At 46.7% G+C, this 21,140-nt stretch overlaps 1 protein-coding gene across 3 annotated transcripts in view; it reads left to right on the forward strand.

Annotated features, from left to right (window-relative positions):
* The first annotated feature begins 1,324 nt into the window (after positions 1-1,324).
* LOC135910249 (uncharacterized) overlaps positions 1,325-21,140 on the forward strand; it is a 36,227-nt gene continuing 16,411 nt past the window's right edge. Inside the window, exons 1-5 of one of the 3 annotated variants that reach the window (XR_011509229.1) lie at positions 1,325-1,579; positions 5,035-5,121; positions 5,211-5,425; positions 9,062-9,179; positions 18,233-18,545. Coding sequence is in view for 2 of the 3 variants with exons in the window: in XM_065442315.2 (XP_065298387.1) it covers positions 1,405-1,579; positions 5,035-5,121; positions 5,211-5,425; positions 9,062-9,179; positions 18,233-18,519 (882 nt within the window). In the remaining variant the exon portion in view is untranslated. Of the gene's footprint in view, positions 1,580-5,009; positions 5,122-5,210; positions 5,426-9,061; positions 9,180-18,232; positions 18,546-21,140 lie in introns of all 3 variants that reach the window. The other 2 variants (XM_065442315.2, XM_065442316.2) reach the window with 2 other exon arrangements.

Raw genomic sequence — 21,140 nt, forward strand, 5'->3', positions numbered from 1 at the left:
AGAAAAAAAATCATGCATACGTCTTTTATTGCCCTTAAGGGCTCTAATCGCCACAGACACATCCGAAAGAGCTCTAAATAACTGCCAGTACGCTTATTACGCATATCGGTGCTCGTACTGTGGGTAGTGCATCCCGTGACAATTGCCCCTTCTCAGGCTTGTTATGCTTTACCGCACAGCATTACTGTACTACGGCTAAGCTGACTTCCGCGAACCGGTATTATGCAAGGCGTCGTCCTTTCCGAGCTTCGAGGCCATTGGCGAGGATTACAAAAGCGGAGTCGGTGCCATTGCTAACATCTGCAAACTGTTTGAATGAAAAACACGGCACCGAATAGCAAGAAGCTTGGTAGCGAACGTCGAAGCAGCTAGGCCTAGCGTTGCCGCGGTGGTGGCTACGGATGCCAGTGGATCTGCGTGCAAGAGCTCCGCTAGCTCTGGTTCGAGGCGGTGAAGTAATCAAAATGGCGGCGGTAGTGGCTCTGATTAATGACATTTTAGACCTACGGTCACGGCAAAGAGTCCGGAAAAGCGGACGGCGATGGGTTTTTGGGTATAAAATTTCAGACGTTCTGGAAAGTCGATCTGTGACTGTACACTGGCAACTCTTTCAGCCGACTGCACGGCGTCAAAGATTTTTTACGATTCCTCTATTACTAAACGAAGCCGACGACAAAATGCGATCGTTCTGCCAAATTTCAGCAGGAACAGTGCAGCGGTGAGCGCAAAATCTTTCTTTGAACACGCGCAGCCAAATATTCAGGACCCTGTACATCACCAGTCACAACCTTGCCCTAAAAAACGAGCTGCTCGAAGCTAGCGCCCAGTGTCGCTCGTAATCGCAAACTCTGACACTATCCGACTCTTCCAGAGGTAACTAAAATGTTCTAGCACGCAATCAAGTAAGAGTGAGAAAGAAAACATTTATTTATCGTGAGTTTGGGCGACTTCCTCGCAGGGTGACACATTCAAGTAAGAGACCGTAACGAAGCTCGAAAGTTGAAACGGCGCGCGAAAAGCTAATCGCCGCCATACTCGTTACAACCACGTGATCACGACTGGGCCATCTCATGCGCTCATGTGTGGCCAGAAATTTTGCTTCCACCACGCATGTGTTAGCAGTTATCGCCTTTCACAGGTCTTTCACAGCCACAATATTAAAAATGAGGGGTAGCAACATGGCGGCGCCTATGCCGTTGCAAATTTCGGAGGCTATGTAAAAAAGTTTTGTAAGTTTGCCGCAGATGGAGCCACACGCACACTCGAGATTCGCCCTTCCATTGGTTCGCAGTTTTCGCGGGCTTTTGGGCTGTTTCTGCGCACGTCCTTGCGGCAGAACACGTGCAGTTGTGTCAGCTGCCAGTGCGGTCTCAGCGCGTTACCGCGACGGCGTGGTCAGGCAGAATGTTTACAAACGTCGATGTCCGTGGCGTGGCACGAGGACGCTGTTCTCGCGACAAGTGCGAATGCGACGGCTTTTCGCGCTCCCACACAGAAGTAAACGTCGGCGGAAGCGAGGTAGTCCAGTGCGGCTGGTGTTGCTACTGCGGACATTCGCCAGTCTGTCACACTCGCGTTGGTAAGTGTCTTCGACATGTCCTTTTGTTCTTATTGGTGCCCGAATTTTTCGGGTCTCTCTTCTTTTTCATACCGCTGCCGGTCACGTCCGCTCGATGAACACAGTGCGTGACAGCAGCTGACCCTTCATTATTTCACTTGCTACGCCATTTGCAAACCTCTTATTTGCGTCGTAACTTCAGCGAAAATACGTTGCAGTACCAACTACTGCAGCTGAGAGGCGAAGGATCGTTGGGGGTGATCATGGAGAGAAAGAGGGGGAGAGGAGAGGCCCGTTCGTGTTGTCCACTTGTGTCCGTGTCTGCATGCCTTACGCCATTTTTGCATTACTATTTTGCATTACCTAGACCCTAATTTATTAGTTCCTACACCCTTCCTTGCGCCAGGAGAAAATGTGGAGAAAGTCACGTGGTATTTCTCATTTCACGTGGTATTTGTCATTTTCTTTACTTTATCTTCTTTTTTTTGTTTTTTTTTTCGCTGTAGCGGCCGTGTTCTCGAGCCACAGTGGCGGCTTTGTTGTGGTTGTGTGCGGTCACATCACTTGAATGATATTGCGCGACATAAAAAACGACTAGGACGTGAGAGAAGACGACACACCAAGCGCACGTCCGTGTCGTTTTTTATGTCGCGCAATATCATTCAAGCAATGGATTACCAACTTGCCCGGAATGCTGCTCTCATTACGGTCACATCAACGTGTTTAGTTGGTTCACATGCAGCGCCTGACACGTGTTGCTCCGCTGACTTAGTACCTTGGTGAAGGCGTCTTGTGTGCAGGGTTGAGATGGTCTCCGTGTTTTGTTCCGCTGTGTTAACCAGATTGTGCTCTCCCAGCTGTTGTTGTGGCCAGGTGGGACTGGACGAGAAAGCAGGTCTCCTCGATTTGGCTGCACTTTCTGCACTAGTTCAGGGGGTGCAGCACTTGATTTGACGTCGTGCTGCACGAGTTCATGTACACTTTGTGGCACTAGACTCTCCGCAAGTTCTTTTCTCGTGCACGTAGTGCAAGGCTCTTGATAGCAGACGACACATGCGGTTCCGTGGCCATGCGGGTGTTGGTAGACGGCACCGGCGGCGCCTGTTATTACAGTTGGTTTAGCGTACGCTATACGCTATAATATAGCGTACGCTAAGCAGCGCACGTTTTCTACAATTTTAGTTGGCCGACGATATCTTCGGATCTCTGAGGCCATATGCCGTCGTTGCGGCTATTTCGCGCCTGTAGCGACAGGTGGCTCTGACATCTCGAACGTTTCTTTCGTTAGGCTTCGACTCTCGAAACGAGAAGCGATCTCGAAAACACCACGAAGTTATCCATAATACTCTGTCGTCGAAGCAGCCTGAGACTAAGCGAAAGCCGTTTACACAGTCATTTGCTACAAACGAAGTGCATTTTACAAAAGCTACGCCAAATTCAATTCGAAGCGGGCAGCCGGGACCGCCGCCATGTTTCCCGCAAACCACGCAAAAACGTTAACGCTAACTCATTTGCGTTGCGTACGCCCGCTATACCCGCTATTTCGTTTAGCGTTCCGCGCATGCGCAGTGACGATCCGCTATTTTTTAGCGCACGCTAGACAGTTTTCCTTCCACCATTGCTATTGGATTCGTCGCGGTGGCTGAGTGGCTTGGCATTCTGTCACTGAGCGCGAGGTCGCAGGTTTGATCCCCGGTTATGGCGGCTGCGTTTTGATGGGTGCAGAATGTGAAACCCATGTGGTAAAAAAAAAAAAAAAATCGGGGCCCTTCACTGCAGAGCCTTTGGAGACATAGCCCCAGAGTTGCTCTGTGATGTTAAACACCTCAAAATCATAGTTTCTTACAATAATTACTAGAGGGAACCCTGGCGCTGTAGTTGCTGCACCACCATTGGAATGATGGGAAGTACATGAAATTGTCTGATCTTCGTGCTGGTGGATTCAGACGTTCTTGTGGCTTTGTTAAAGCATAATACGCTTTATATGCCTTCATTATTGTAAATTTAGGAGCAATATATACACTTCGAAGTACAGAGTACGCTGCATACACGCACAATCGCTACTGTTTGAATTATTGAACTTGTTGAAGCAGCCAAATCGAAATGTGCCAAGTGTCTCAAGGCTATCAAGGCACTGGCATGCTCGCAATAAATTCATAAGGGTGTCTCATTTGCTTGCTGATACATGCGTCCGTGGCCTAATGGTTCAATATCTGGCTTCCGTGCTAGAGTTCCTGTGTTCGAATCCTGCCGTTGGACAATTTTAATGATGTTTATTTAATTATTTATTGTGCAGTAAATTGTTTAAGATGACGTGTTTACAAAGTCACAAAGCCGTTTGAAGCCAAAAGGGCGAAGTTTAGGCAAATCTATGCACCTTATCTAATTCCCGTGCTGGCTCAACAGCTCCCATTACAGCTCCCGTAGACACTAACGCCAGAGTTCCCTCTAGTAATTATTGTATGAAACTCTATGCTCAAAGTGAACGCATATCGAGTTGGAGCATGAAGGCGCTTCTGATGTTGTTGGGAACCTTAACGCATTATACACCCGCCAAGCGGGACCTGCCATGGTTGCTCAGTGGCTATGGTATTGGGCTGCTGAGCACGAGGTCATGGGATCGAATCCCGGCCATGGCGGCCGCATTTCGATGGGGGCGAAATGTGAAAACACCTGTGTATTTAGATTTAGGTGCACGTTAAAGAACCCCAGCTGGTCGAAGTGCCTCATAATCAGAAAGTGGTTTTGTCACGTAAAACCCCATAATTTATATATTTCATATACCTGTCAAGCGGGCAAATTATGTGCACTTAAGTAGAGTGCACTCGGTTTTAAGTGCACTTTTCCAAATCTAAATGTCGCAAGTGGAGTGTACTCGGCGAAGAGTGCAATCTGGCCAGAGTTTGTTCACGGAACGCACTTTACTGGTAGCATACGTAACCTCGCTGCTAGATAGAAAAAGGACACAGAAGTTCATCCTAGCTGTTGAACAGCTTTTAACAGAATAATCGTAACAGAACTCGCTGATATTCTCTTCTAGCAGAATCAAATGCCGTCTCTTCGCACGCCACCATCTTATTCTGGATTGGCTGGGCATTCGTCTTGGTCTGCCTTGACTTGCAACAATCTTATTATAAAAATATTTTCGTTTTTTGTTGAGTAAATATAGATTAAGATTGTTTCTATTTATAATACAACTAAAGCAATAGCTTTTTAGAAGGTTATGTTATTTTAATCAACATCTTCAGAAAACATGATTTTAGTCTGTCACCATTTTTTTTAGTGCGAGTGCCCTCTGTTTTCCCGTTTAGCACCGTACAGCCTAAACCGTCACTCAAGGTCCCGAAGTTCACTTAACTTGCCCGCTTGATGACAGGGGTATTAGATATTTCTAGTTTTAGAAAGGTTGCCGTGTTTGGTGGTCTCCTGCCCCAGTTTAATCTGCTCACAGTTTGGTTTTTATTTCAACAAACCAGGTGCAAACGTCCTTGGACAGGAGGAAATTGTTTCAGTCAGCTGGCAGGCTGCCCGGCCACCATCGCTTGACCTGTCGGTGTGTCGGGGTACGTAAGCCCTAATGCCTAACTGCGTTGCAGCGAGTAAGAGTGGTAGGAGCTTAGTGATTCCTATCTTGTCATGTTTGTCACTTCAGGCTGGGACGGTAACATGTTGCAACCAGCACAGGCCCTGATCGACGATGATGTCATTTTGGTGGAATCGGAGGACGAGAAGCCTGCCTTACCGAATGAACACCAACTAGAGCAGCGCAAGGCAGCACAGCCCCTGATCGATGATGATGTCATTTTGGTGGAATTGGAAGACGAGAAGCCTGCCTTACCGAATGAACACCAAGTAGAGCAGTGCAAGGTAACCAATATCCATAATTTCATGGCAAAGCAAGATGTCTGCATTTTGTTGTGTAATAAATTAGTAAACTTCCTTGGTTCACACATTCATAAAAATTTATTTCGTGGGTAAAAAAAATACAATTTAAGTTAGGTCAGGCAGCTATATGTACGTATCGGGAAGTTATTTAAACAATAACTGTGCCATACAGTAGCAGTACATTAAAGAAATGCAGGGAGTCAAGTGAGTGGGGGGAAAAAGCGAAGTAAACAATTTTTATACGGTGCCACTATATGAGGTTTCAAAGCATTAGGTATTGATAAGATAGCAATTTCTTTTTGAAAATGACGATTGTGGAACAGTGCCTAATGTCTGACATGAGTTGATTCCACAATGACAATGTAGTAAAATAAGCATTATGCTTTCCATAGAAAATTGGTATTGGCTGTCAGTACGAATATGTTGGAGGATGAGTGATTGACGTAACACAGTGTCCTGTGTTGGTGCACTTCCTTCGTCTTGTGTTACGTAGGTAACCCCCTTCCTTCTCGATTATCACATAACGAGGGTCTCGAATCCGGCAACACTGATGCCTTCAGGTAGCATGTGTGGGTTTATTGACCGGTTGCCTTCACCCAAAAAGATCATGTTCTCATGACGCCTGCGGCAGAAAAGATGTTCCACATCCGGCGGCAAGGTCTGCGAGTGGTGGCGCTGGCTAACACTTCCAGGGTTCCACTAGGAAACATAAATACCTAAGAAAGTGGATGAGGAAACGGCGCCGCAGTAGCTCAATTGGTAGAGCATCGCACGCGAAATGCGAAGGTTGTGGGATTGTTCCCCACCTGTGGCAAGTTGTTTTTTCATCCACTTTCATTTTCATTAGTTTGTCGTTTCTTTATTTCCTTCATTAAGCACAAGTAACTTCCCCTATGTTGTCCTTGGTGTCAGTGTTGGCTTCTTACGCCTGTAAAGAGCTAAACAGGAGAAGATATTGTCGCAAAGTATTGTGACAAAAGAAAAAAAAATTGTGAACTGCTTGGTGAGGTAACAAAGTAATCACTTGAAATATGGTTTAAAGCCTACAGTGTAGACTATCATAGTACCTGTTGCTCTTGAGCTGAGATGGCATGGCTTCATACAAAACAACTCGGTAGATGGCATCTTTAATGCTTCGTGTGGCTGATGGCAATTCAGGTCGCATGGGATGGGCAAGTGGCACGTTTACTTTGCCGAGATATAGTATCCCTCCATGTACACTACGAAGACTTCGTATCTTGGTCAAGAGGTACAAAACAAGATCTTGCTGTGGCACTCTTTCGTTTCACACAAACATTGTCAACAAAAGCATGCCTACGAGAGCAACAAACACTTGATCGATATGTCGGCTGCTGAAGTTTCCTCTAACAGCTCCACTCATCATTGCTCACTTGCTGCCTTGGCCAACAGCACTTTCGACCCTGCTACAACTCATTATTGAGGGCTTAAATTTGCCTCCATATTTCATGTTTGTACAAGTATGTTGTACTTTCCTAAATGCAATTGGATTTTTCAATGCCGTGGGTGCAAATAGCAAGCATGTAAAACTTATGCCAGATGGGCACAGACTTGCATTCAGTCGTTAATGCCTTAAGTTCCCTGAGGGCATTTTTTTTTAAGTGGAGCTGCCACTCGTTCAATTTTTATAACTTTTTTTTTTGCGACGCTTCAAGACCATAGTGACTTTGGCCATTGCCTGTCAAATCAAATCCCAGAAGCAAAAGAAGGTCTGTGTTGCAGTGGTTACACCAACCTGCTTTCGTGTGACGAATTTCGCCGAGTACAAATCCTGATAGGAGCGTTCTTGAAGACTTATGTATAAATTCTTAAATGTGTAAGCATTTCTATCCTTATCGAACGAGAAAAACCCGTCCATCCATCATGTCAAGATGATCGCTTCCTAGATAGAGCCCCCAGCAGTGAGCGACTTTATCTTCGCGCTGCCTGTCGCTTCAGCACGAATGAAGCAGCAAGAACACAGTGCTCACGAAACTCAGCAAATGCGGCACCCTGTGCCTTTTGCTAGGTGCGCATTTTGCAGATCACTTTCAAGGTGTGGGCCTGCACATCTCTTTTCAGTGCAAAGCAGTAAACAAACAGCCTGCGGAGCTGTCAGCAGTCTGCATCCTCTGTCAGCATCACAGATAGCTTTCAAGGTGCATTCCACCATATGCAGCCGCTTCTGGAGTACATTTGATCATGGTTCATGATGGTTCGCCATGGATGGGTAAAGCGTTAAAGAGCAGTCAACGGCTTATAATGATCGGAACGTCATCAGTGCACCTGGCACCGCCACCTGCAGTACTTTGCTTGCGTTATCAATGCACCTTGCACCGCCGTCCGCACCAGTTCGTGTTGCTGTAGCGCTGTTGTTTGTACTAGCTGGATCAAGTTTCATAACAATGTTAATGACACCGCGCTGCATGGAGGTGAGCAAGTAGCACAATGTTTATGCATGCTTAGACAACTAACAAAGGTGTTTCTGCGTGAATTAAAAAAAAAATGTGATAGATGCCTTTTCAAATACAGTTATACTGCACTGTGCAAACATGGCATCGGGAGTGTGCATTTACCGGTCAAATGAGTTCTGGTGTTCACATTATATGGCGAATGGCATTAACGCTAATTACAGTAGCCTTGTCCATGTGACGTCTCGCAAGTGGCATTAAAGCTTGAAGCATTTGCAAGTTAATGTCATTTTCTTTAATAAGACACTATTAGATTCGTTATCCCAAATTTGCGAATTTGCACACCCCTAGACATTAAATAGAAGCACTAAATGAACTTAAACATAAGTAAAAACTTTATTCATTAAAATTTGCTACTATGACTTGATTATTAAAAGGGAAAATGAGGATCAAAGTTCAGTTCCTTGAATTTGGCACTGCATCCCAAACGCCAACACATCAATGTGGCATTGCAGATTTCAAAGCATATTTTTGTGTTTGAGCAATTGTGGCTCTAAAATTTTTTGAGAACTTCGAAGTGTAGCCATGGACTGTTTTAAAATGCAGAGGTTTATCGTTGCCAATAAGAAATTAACTGGGCCTGAGGAGATGCCCTTACTATCCATAACATCATGGCAAGCGGGTGTGGTAACTCCAACGTGGTAGCGCTAGCCATTGTTCGTTTCTGCATCATTTCGGCTTGCAATGATTCTTCTCTCGGAAAAAGTTGGACCTTTTGGTGTTTGTCGCAAGGACATACTGTGGCGCCGCCTTACTGTTAGTTAAACTTTAAAGAAAGCACCGGCCATTTATAGTCTTGACGAAAAACCCGCAAAGAAGAAATCGAATTGACAGGCACGCACACAATGTCAGTGCAGGTATCCGTCCAGAAAAAGCATTGTTTGCTATGCGACAAGCGTCTACAACTTTTCTTTTTTCGTTTTTGCATGTTTGCAGACCCTGGTATTGCTAAATATAGGAGGGCACATTCTGCATGCACAACTCGCCGATACTATGTACGCAGCAATTTTTAGTGACTATCTCCCAGATGTCTTGGGTGTTCTTTTCCAATTCAGCATTTCTTTCCCTGGTGAGAGGGATTATACAAAGTAACGTGTATCAGGCATGTGGAGAAAGTCGTGTGTTATATCTAATGTTTGTCTCTCTGCAGGATGATCCCTCTTTGGGTGCTTCCGCTTCAAGCAGTGATCTTCTGCAGCGGGTTGAGCAGCTCAAATGGGAGAATGATCAGCTAAAGGAGCATCTCGCCGATAGAAAATTCCTTTCTGGTAAGTGTTTCAGTGATCGTGCGGATCTTGAAATCAAAGTTCTGTGCTCGATTGCAAATCTTCAGACTTGTGTCACAGCTTAAATTTTTTAAATGGAAGCTTTTTCAAATCCGAATAGAAAGTTTCGAATATTGAACAGTCAAATGCAGACACAGGTATTTAAAGCAGAAATATTTGTTAATGGAAGAACATTATACACTCCATGAAGGAGAAAATCTGGCGAGCGCCCGGCGTTAACACCCAGTGGTACCAAAACTCACGGGACCAAGTGATGACGTCACGTTCCCGCCGACAGATGCTGTGGCCCACACCAAAAAAAATGGACTTTGCCGAGTTCGAAAATTGAGCACACTTGCATTTAAAATTGACCTGGCCCATACCCAAAAATTACTCGGCCCACCGCCAAAATTTGGGTGGCTCATACCCAAACAAAAGATAGACATTGCCCAATTTGAAAATTGAGTTGATCCACTACTGTGGTACTACTGGGCATGAAGAAGGGGAACATTTTAAAGCAATGAACGCAAGTCAAGCCTGCGCTCTTTCTCACCTTCGGCATGTCCTAGGTACGCAATGAGCGCCTGCTTGAACCTATCGAGAGAGTCGAAAGAGGTAGTCGTGCCACACCACTGCAGGTTTGACGCCATGACCAGTTACAGTCGCCGTCTGTTTATTCGCACCTCACGGGGACTGCAGAAATGTCCAAATAAACAGGTGTCCGAAAAAGAAGATCAAGAAAAAAAAGAAATGCTTTATTTCCACGCACTTATTCGGGCTCAGCAGTAGGCTTGAAGAAATCGTAAGTGCACCATTGCACGCTGTTCCGTTTACGCGCAATAAGATAAGCCTGAATCTCGGAGAGTGTCGTACGGTTACTATAGGCGGCTGAAAGCACAGTCTTTGGTTGTACATGCTCTGCATGCGACGGCAGCGTAGCACATGGTGCGTCATCTTCCGACTCTGAGTCACCGTCCGCCGGGGCAACAGAAACTTGACAACGATCTCGCCGTCGTCGAGTTCTGCGCGTGTCAGTACAGCAGTATCAGCACCTGTGCAACTGTCAAATGAGACGGTGTCCGGAATTGCAATGCAACCACTGCGCAGGTCTTGGCAGAACATTTTCGCCGTCAGTAGGGAGCACATCGGAAGGCGACAAATCCTAGGCCTACCGGCACCCGCTTGCCGGCATTCTCCAGCGCAGTCTGCGTGGGCACTGTCGATGCCATTAGACACTTGACGCAATGTTTCAATATGCCGTGTTGCATCACCACAGCCTCGACTCAGCGCGCAAAGCAATCACCACGCCGTCATGCCGACACCAGTCGCACAAGCGAAAAACGTGGCCTACTCGCAGCGTCGTGCACGAAGAAACAAATCAGCTGCTGGATTGTCTTGACATAGCTTACTAAACAGAGCCTGGAACTGCTGTAGCTACGAGCCAGGCAGAAACAATGATGATGAGTGGGGATTTGCAGTAGCGCCACTTCGTGGGGCAACAAGGAGGCTCCATTCAAAACAAAAATGGCGTTGCACCATGCACCTACTCGGCGCATGGTGCTCTCAATTGAGTTGGCTCAAGGAGTGGCCGAAAAATCAGACGAGAGGTTGCAAGGTGTCCAAACTTTCGGCAGTTGTTATACACATAAGGGGCAAATGGTGGTGCCGCGAAGCAGACTGAAGAATCGAGCATGTCCGAATTTTTGGAGTCCGGAAAATCAGTCAGCGACTGTAGAGGGTATGGCAGAGCTGATGTGAGAAAACTATAATGGCGGCAAGGCCAGTGACCCACCCTACCACCTTCGTCCATCCAGCTGCTGATTGTGTTCACTCATTTAACTGCTTCCTGGGTGCTCCGATTGCGTGGAATGGCACTGCCATAACAACTCCAAAGAGGTGTCACGGGTGGCAAGCGTTATGCGAGCACCATTGAGGCATCGTTTCTGTGGCTCCGAAAGGGGCCTTTTAAAAATTGTGAGAAGGCTGCTGCGGCAGCCTGTTGCCTTGAGAAATCCAGAGGAAACACTGAGGAGAGACTGCCACAAGCATGCCGTCACGTACTTCTCACGGCTTGCCGGAATGTCCTATGCAGCCATCGGCCCATCCTTCTAAGAATTCGATGTACAGTCAACGACTGATTTTTCGGACCCTCTAGGGAACGTAAAAACGTCCGAAAATTCAGGCAGTCTGAAAAAATGAATGCATGCAAAAAACGCACTTTTTTTTCTCAGATCTAGAGGTAAAGGGCGAAGTACCAGGTTTCCGCAACCCTGCCAAAACATCAGTGAAGTGGCTATAAAAAAAACGCATTCAGAAACTCTGTATGCAGTCGACTGCCCGTTTATTATGTACATGTGCATCATCGGGCAGCCAGTTTTATTGCTGCAGTGGCTTGAAGAACTTGTTGATTGTTGTTTGGACGGCGTTCCGGTTGCAAGCGATCATATTCACATAGATCTGAGAAAGGTTCATGTCAGCACTGTACACCGATGAGAGTCAACAATGCTCGCGTCAACTCGGCGCTTGTAGGCGGTGCAGGCATTGGCTCCTCATTTTCAACATCGGAGTCTTCTGAATCCCCCACAACCTGACTCCTTGCTCACGTCAGCCTGCGATCGGCTGCTCACGACTTGCTTAATAATGGCGGCTTTCTTCATCGTTAACCGACGGTACTGCTTTCTGCGCTTCGATGCCATCGGCGAGGTCGACGAAGACGGAGTGGGGGCAATCGAAGGCAAGCGAAATCCTCAAGTTGCGAACAGTGGAGTTCGCAGACGAGCGTCGAAACACCTAGGTCTAGCGTCGCCGAGCACACTTGACACAACAGCACACCCACACATCACGCTAGCCAAAACGCGGCCTACGCAAACAAATGAAATGGCGCCGCTCCAGAAACTCTGCCGGAGGCGGAAGACTGGCGATGAACGGAGCCAGCGTGCCCAGACCGAATCGATGTGTGACGGCTAGATTCGGCTAGTTGTGGTTCAAAGTGATGATATGCTTCGGCTGCAAGTCGATTTCCTGCGCAAGGGCGAGGAGCCAAAGGACCTTCCGTCATGTCAAAAAGTCCGGAAAATTGGACGATGGGGGGGTCGAGCGTCCGAAACTTCAGATGTCCTTATACATTGGTTCTATGGGGCTCGTAGCGGTGCCGCGAAGACGTCCGAAATATCGGGCATGTCCGAAAATTTTGGCATCCGAAAATTCAGTCGTTGACTGTACTGCATCCGGAACCAAGTACTGTGTTTACACGACTCTAAGTCGACCTCCCCATATCGTGTGACAGGGAAAAAAAAGGAAAGCATACCCGAGGGCGCATTCGATAACGAAAGTTTATTAGCAGCTGACATGGTCACTGGACTACTCATCTTCACTAGTGCTGCCATCGTCATCATTGCTACAGTCCCACAGCACGTCGTCGTCCCGCGAGATTTCACATTTGGCAAACGACCGCACCACGACATCTTGTGAAACAGCAGCCCACACCGAATGCACCCAACCACACGCAGCCGTCAGGGAAGCTCTTTTGACAGGTCCGGTTGGCGTAATTTCGCGGTCTTCTGTTGCCAGCCACTCATACTCACGGCTGAGCAGGTCCTTAGAAGGCGAAGATCCGGGCTTGTTTCTTGACATGTCGCACTTCACTGGCAGGGACCTATCGTGCATTTCAGTGACGTACGCCGCAAGCTTAGCCTACAGCTCCGGAAAGCATCCAGACTTCGGCACTTCGGAAATTCCTCACTTGCCATCACAGGTGGAAATTTCGCTTCGCAGCAGTCGCCACTCTCGCACCACCCATTCAGAAACATCAAACTTGCGGCCCGCTACGCAGTGATTTGTTTCTTCAGCGTAAAGGATGGCAGCCCTCTTGAACGCTGCTGTGAACGAGTGCCGAATGATTAGTGGGTCTGGAGCACTCATGACGGCTGAGGAAGCATAGAAGTAGCACGTAGCCGGCAGTCAAGTGGAACACGTTAAACCTGTGCCTTTCGTCAAGAAAGCTAAGCGCAACAGGCAAAGAGAAACCCGCGAGCGGTGTCTGGTCTTCCATGAACTATCGATTTCATAACTACCGCCGCGAATGGAACAGCGGTGCTCCCATCAACTATCGACACCGTCTCATGAGTGTTGTGTGCACTGTACAACTCTCAGATATGTTGAAAACCCATTCCAAAAAGCGAACAAACATGCGGGACAGCGAAAAGCTATGGGTAGGGCCATAGAGCAAACATAAAATTCTAACTATGTTGTAGCTCTCATTGGTTTCGCTTTTTTGGCGGTGCCATGTTTTTGTTTTGGTTGTAAGTCGACCCGTCGACTTCAGATTTTCAAATTTTCAGAAAGCTGGTCGACTTACAATTGTGTAAATACGGTAGTCATCGATGCTTGGCGCGGTAGTTAGCCGCACCGTTGGCTGCGTCCTCCAGTCTGCTTACAGTGCGCAGCAATTCACTGTTACCGCCGCAAATCATGGAGACACGGGAAAAATCACGGAGGCCATGGTTTAAACTGACGCATTATCTGGATGTGGGCACGCTGGCAGTTCAAATTATCCGGCGAAATTTGCATGCAAACTGTTGGGACCAGCAAAAACCTTCTAATTACGCGGGATTTCGAATGAACGAGGTCTTACTGTACACATTCTTCAAAAAAAGCGGTGTCAGGCCACCCAGAAATCTACTGCCATAACTACGGCTGCGTTGCAGTCTACGAAAACCCAACCATAGGGAATGAGGTAGCAAGACAGAAGAGATAACTGAAGGATATGAAATTGACAAAATTAAAGAAATATGTGTGAGCTTTCCACCTTTGGCCTTATCGGAGAAAGAAAAGATTTCTAGAATCATTGCCTTGAAATGACCAGGCCTGATGGGATTACAATGATCACATGTGGGCTCTGTACTGTATCTTTATATGTTTGTCTCCTTGGTTTTATTATTGATCTGCTGTCATTGTGTAAATAACACATGCAATTAAGGGGAGGCACGGGTCTTCTGGCCCAAAAAATCTTTAAAAAATCGACTTTTTGTAACAACTTTTTCGCAATCTAGACACCCTAGAGAAGCTATTGCTGCAATAATAACGCGTTCTGACGAGTACTCATTTTGTTATTGCACTCTAAAGTAAGCTTCATCACCACTTTCGCTGGCAAATGCCCCTCGAAAATAGGCAAATTCAATGCCTCCGTCTACGCCAACCGTTACCCGCAGCACGGCCATTTTGGAATCATTCGAAAGCTGGATTCTTCTACATTCCGTTTTTAGCGAAAAAAGGGCACAAGGTCTGGCTACTATGAAGGCACACACTTTCGAAAAAAGGGGAATACTCGCACGGCATTGGCGCCTTTGTACCACGTGGGTTAAATCCTGATCTCTGATTGGTCGACCGGGAGTTTCGTTTCTCCGGTGCGAGACGCCATGTTAGACGTGGTTTGCACGCAGTCTAGTGCGCTGTAGCAACGCGACGATGGCCGGCGGTCGACGGAAGTTCGTGACGCCTCATGCTTTCAGGAAAAAACGCAAGCGACGTTCTCGGATACCCAAGTGGCGTCGGATGAATTGGCAGTGACGGCAACCAGCGCAGCAACATGCGCCACTGAGCGAACGGCAGCAACCGAAGCTACGGCCGCGCACACGGTGCCTGCGGCCAGCAACGCGTGTCGACACGCTTCTCATCACAGAAGCCGAACAAGTGGCAATTGAACATCACGCGAAGGAGGAACGACAGAAGCTGTATTCGTCATCAGCTACCCGCCGAAAGCTGTCATTTATTGGAGATTCCCTGGAAGCGGCGGCGAGCGAGACTGCGTTTACGATTCTAAGCCTAGCAGCTCTAAATCGCCTGCTTCGGTGCGTGCGATGCGAATTCTGCTGTGGCCCTTTGAACGTGTTAAAGGGCGACTGGGAATATGAAGTGGCCGTGAAACTAGTGGTGAACTGTGCCATTTGCGACGACATAAGCACCAGATGAAGCTCACCAAAAAGAGGGGAATACGGGCTGAAAAAGACCAGCACCGGCTAGTGGCGTCTGACAAGAAGCACGCCAGAGCAGAAAACTTTGTGCATGCCATAAATAAGAGGCGCATGAGAGAGAGCGATGGTGATTATGTGCCCGGTGGCTTCTAGTGCAAGGTGGACTTCAATTTATTGCTGTAATTGCTAAGAATAAATCTAGGTCATGTCCTGGAACTTCGTTTTGCATTTTCTTAAAAGCTGCATTTTTCCTATGACACGGGCTGTTGCCCACAGTATCTTTTGATGTAATAGTCCGATTTCAATTATTCTTGTTGCATTCAAAAGCTCATGAGTTTCTACACACAATAAAACTAATAAAATATGATATCCCTTATGCTAGAATTTTTTATGGGGCAATACAACAGATAAGAATTTTGAGCTTCATAACCACCACATTAGATATGGCAATAACTTTTGTAACAATAGAGCTAAAATTACAGTGATGGTCTAATTTTTATCTCTGATTGTTCTAGAATGTGTACATATAAATTTTTCTCTGATATTCAGTGGTAAAATTGTTGATAAGTTGGGCAAATTGATTTTCAGAAAGTATTAATTATGTCAAAAAACTACTTAAAATAAGAAAAAAATGATTGCATATATGCTTCTAGCAGGCTAAAGTATACCTTGCCTGAAAATTTCATTTGTATATGACAAAAATTAAAAAAAAAATCAAACACCAGTGTCTCCCTTTAAATAAGATGTTTATTTGAAGATTAGTGCTGTGTATCTTCCTATTCTTGGTCCCTGTCGTATTATGAATCCAAACCAACAAGCCTGGCAATGTGCCCTGGCAAAATTTTCACTGTTGTTACCATGATGTTCCATGTAAAGTTCAAAAGCCGTATGAATTAGCGACCCATACACTGTGGTTGTGAGAAAAAGCACTTAGCAGTGCACCGAAAAGGATGATGGATTGATAGTTTTTTTCCTCCGCTCTCATGATTCGGATTAGTGGGAAGTTGCGCGGTCCAACGTGCTTAGGAAGGAGAGCGCCTGTCTCGTCCTCTAGCCCTGCCTTAGCTGTGAATCACTGTGTGCAGCCCACATGCTTTTTCTAATTGTTGGTAATCATTGCTCGGTACAATAATAAAGGGCGAGCAGGGATGGCTGCTAACTTTGTGGGCTCTGTATTCCTTCCTGGGCCCTTTTTCCGCACGTCTAGAGTTACAGATCGCATAGTAAGTTAAGAGATGGGGGTAATTGGAGGTTGCTGACAGAGGCCGTCCTAATAGTGGACATAAAGATAGGCAGATGACGATGAATCTAATTTTCAGAGTCACGGTGAATCGTGCTGCTGTACGAACCGTTCTACCTTGCTGCTGGCATTTTTCATAATAGCAGTGTTGCGGTGAGTGTTCCCGGTTATCCAGTGAGATATCTGCAAGTTTACACGCTCCGTGCATTACACTATGCTTGTTATTTTAATTAGTATGTGTATGTTTAGTGGAACATATGTGGCTTATATAACTTGCATGTAGACTCGTGTAAGGGCTGTACTTTTTTGTCGCAATTTTGATGAGCCTCACATGGGACCGGGCCATTTGGTCTAACTTTTTCAGCTGCGAGTATGAAATCCACCGCAAGCCTCTGCGATAGCCTCATCTCACGAGGTAGTAGCGACGTGTGAAAATTTGCTATTGAGTGCAGTAGAAATAAGTGCACCGAACACGATTGCTTCTAGGTTAGATCTTTATTAATGTATTGTGGTGGCAACAATGTGGATGCTCCAGGCGCATTTCTGCCATTGCCGCCTCAATGAGGTTTGGTACAAAGTCCAAGTGATGAAATCATCGCTGCATGCGCGAGTGAAAGTGTGCGAGGTTGAGCCAGCAAATGTGGGTCATTCTCGCGTGTGCACGCGAGGAAGGCGGGCTGGAAGCACACCCTCTCCTGTCCTGTGAGAGGTGGGGGAGGGGGTGGGGGATGATGTTCTCTGGCGGCTGCTGCTGCTTACGGCACGGCCATGTGGGCACCATTTCTTGCAAGTGATCTGCGACGTGGCCGAAGTGAGCGCCTGTGTGGGCTTGATCTTCATAGTGATTTGCGATATTTGCAGAGCGTGCATAGTGCCGGTAACTTCGTATGCACAGTGCTTTTGACGTTTTGTTTGCATTGAAGCGAGAGATACACAAAGGTCAATTCAATCGCTGCTGCTGTCACGATTCCTAATTCCAGTATTTTCACAGCGAGTCTCCGCGCTCATCGAGCGAGATGTGTTCATGTTTACCTGTGTGCGCGTGACACTGTGCTTGTTAATTTAGTTAGAAACATTGGCGGGCTACTTGGTTTTAATCTATGATATAATGTGTAAGCGCAGCTGAGCGAGGACCTACAAAGAAACAGCCACAAAGAGACAGTGCTGTCTCTGTGTGTCTGCTTCTTTGTACGTCCTCACTTAGTCGCACTTGCACATTATAGCGTTGTTAGTTAGCAAGCCAATGTGCCAAGCCAAGACAATCGGTGCTGAAGGGGTCACTGAAGTCTGCAGGTTTTTTATAATAAAATATAATAAAATTTGTCCTGTGTATACATTTAAATATATTGTGTCCTTGCATGGTGTTTGCAGTGTAAATTTAAAACAATGTTGAGGTGAAAATATATGGATGAGGTTCACAGAAATAAAGCGAAAGTATGAATTAAAAGCAGTGCATGTCCACCCGCGCCAGCAGTGATGCGGTAAGCTCTTTATCACAATACACATACTATATACTTTTAAATGAAATGGTAGAGTCAGCTCAAAAGAATCCTCAAATGATGTGGGTAACAGAGCTCTGGTAATGAAAAATTGGGGGGGGGGGGGGGGGAGGATTTGATTTGACATCGCTGGGGTGTGTGTGCTGTGCCCCCCATTCTCCCGCAAAACTTCGGAGTGTGCCAATGCCTTGGAGCCCTCTCATAGTCGGCGCTTATGGTTTTAGTGATGATGGGGGAAGTGATTGTTTCTGCCTCAACAATGTTGCTTTGTTGGGGTGTGGGCAGCCATTACATTTTGGGTTGGTTGCAGAAACAATCGTCACAACTTCCATTTTTTTCTTTCAGAATCAATTTCCAAGGTGATTGAATTGGGGAAGAGCCTTGAGCAACTGCTACCCGAACGAGAGAACAGGGACCAGAACAATCCCAGGGACAGCGGCGTGGCAAGTGCAGACGACAGCAAACTGCCGCTTGAACAAGAGGACAGTCCTGTGAGCTTTTCAAGAAAGGGCCGGAGGAACGTTCCACGGAAGGGTCAACGAAAGGGTCTTCGGAAGGGTCTCGGGAGGAATCCCAGAATGAGTGGAAGCAGCAGCACACTGGACAGCGGCGTATGTAACGACTCGTCCATGGTATGGTTCGTTCTCTCTGTCTCGGGGTACGTTCACAACAAAACTACAGAACCTTTACAGCTTTACAAGAACAGTTTGCAGCACAGCTGATACTTTCCAACTTTTATTAAGGGGGCAAGAGGGGTTTACAAACTTTTACTTTTTGACTAAATTTAATAAAAATTGTCACCCAGACAGTTTTCCATGCTAATTCCAAAAATATAATTACTTTTTAAATTGACTGAGTGGTTCGAGATATTAAAATTAATCACCTGTTGTTTATCTGAACAACAGTAGGATGAGTATTAGCCAGAATGTTTATAAGAACACATGGCTGGATGCTACAAAGTGTAAGCAACACAACTGTAGGACTACTTTTTTATATTGCAGGTATTACCAGCTGGCAGCTTTACAGCAATTTGAAATTCAATCTCCAGACATGGCAATTAGTAGCCAGATTATAAAATTTACAAAAGCAAAATTTAAAGAATCTGCTTCTAGCATTGTGTACTACACACATGTAGCTACATGTCGGTGTGAAAATTATGTTTCTAAGTGCCCTGAAGACCGAGATAGTGCTTTGGCAAGTTTAAAAAACACCAAAAATGAGGTTCTGAGAAAACTTGAAAAAAAAGAAAGCTTATTTTTATAACAGAACACCACAAAATATTTGAATATATATAAGTGCTATTGCGTTAGTACCCTCTAGGAATGTAGTCTTTCTAGTGTCACTGCGGTGATGCCTTCTGAACACCTGCTGCAGATTTTCAGCAGATGAATGCTCAGCAGACGTAGCCAGCATCTCGTTTGTTCCGGCAGCAGTGTCGTCAATGCGATTTAGTCGTTCCGATTTTCAGTCAGTAGCAGGAGTTGGCACTAAAGCTTAATGTTTTCCTTGAGCTCCCCTGTCAATACGCCACAAAAATTCCAGCTGCAGAATACAGTGGAATCTCGATGATACGAATCTCATGGGGTCACGGAAAATATTCATGTTAGCCGAAATTCGTATCATCCAAACAATTAAATCTAGCTAAATTAAAGAGAGAGGTGAATTCACTCAGGCACACTTATGTAAAAAGCATTTATTTCTTGAAGGAAATAAAGTCTCCGATGTCCTGCTTCTTTTTCTTTGTCAGGTCAATTAGCAGACTTTGTCCAAATCCATGAAAACGCGTGCACGTGTTGCTGATTTCATCCACGGCCATAGCACGCCTCAGAACTTCGAGCGCATGCAGCGTTTCAGCCGCCGGTGGTGGTCCTTCGCCGTCGCCCACGTCAAAGACAAGAACACGGCTAGAAGCACAGCAGCCACTCCGTCCCATGGCACGCGGAAAAGGAGGAAAAGCACAGAAGCAACAAAAGTGCCACCGCTTAAAACTCTTCACGCCCAGTCGCGGCCTCCGCGCTGTCCGGCGCCCCGTCCGTGCCTCCGCACCGAAAGAGAGAGGGAGAAATCGCGTAACTGCGCGCTGTTCTCTTTCACTGCTGTAGGTGGGGCTCGCGGTCACGTCTGTCTGTGCGCTGGAATGGTGCCAACTGTGGCCTCTTCTCCGTGCAGCGGCGCAACCTCTTCCCCTCCTTAGCAACCGGCGCGCCGGTCGGGGGCGCAGCTGCGCATAGCAACTGTGACGTCACACAGTAGCGGTAGAACGAGCGCGCGGGCGTCGGCGGTGGCAGCTGCACCGCCGCTCCTTCGTCAGACGTCTCGTTGCAGTCGAGTGAGACCTGTAGCTCTGAAGTGGCCCAGTGATTGCGCGCCAAGCGGTTCTGGAAGCGACAGCGGACGCCGGATTCCCCCAACATCAAACGCCAAAAGAACAAGGAGCGAATGCGCGTGCGACAAATGAACATGTCACCAGATGCGAAAGCAAAGGAGGCAGAACGAAAACGCCAACAGCAACTGATTAGATTGCCGGGTACTAAAGGCAGGGAAGCAGAATGCAAGCGGCAGCAGCGACAGGCGATATCGCCGAACACCAAAGCGAATGAATTGGAGCGCGGACGGCAGCAGCGTCTGGCCTTCGCCAAGCACACTTTCAAATTTCCAAAGTGTCTTCGGTAATATTCGTATCAACCGATGCAGGTCGTAAATTGATTCGTAACAACCGTTCTCTAGCACATTGGAAAGTAATGGGGCTTGACCGAGACTACAGAAAAATTCGTATCATCCAGAAATTCGTATTAGCCGTGATCGTATCATTGAGATTCCACTGTAGTAGCGTCGTGCCAAAACGTCTAGGAAACGCGGCCATTGTCAGGAGCGCTTCGGGGGACTAGGCCTAACACGCCATCAGGATCTGCGGTGTCGCTTGACTGTGGAAGTAGGCGGGCTAAATATAGTTCGACGTAGTGTGACCGCGAGCACATGCTACGTCACGTTAGCAAGAACAAGAGCATCTATCGTTAGATCAATGGTTTGACACACTGGTGCAGCAAGTGTAACCGGACGCGGCCAACGGACTGCGACGCGCCCCGCCTCACCCATGTGCCGATAACATCGGACTATAAATGCTTCTTATCGATGTGGCCGGGAAGCGCCTTGGCGGAGTGTCAATTCTCAACGTTATACGATGACTTCCTCTCCCCTATTTTTTTTTTCTAACTTTGAACTTCGTAGCGAACTTCGGAGTCGAGGTCGGCGT

The sequence above is a fragment of the Dermacentor albipictus genome, chromosome 10 (assembly GCF_038994185.2).
Source record: "Dermacentor albipictus isolate Rhodes 1998 colony chromosome 10, USDA_Dalb.pri_finalv2, whole genome shotgun sequence".
Lineage (NCBI taxonomy): Eukaryota > Metazoa > Arthropoda > Arachnida > Ixodida > Ixodidae > Dermacentor > Dermacentor albipictus.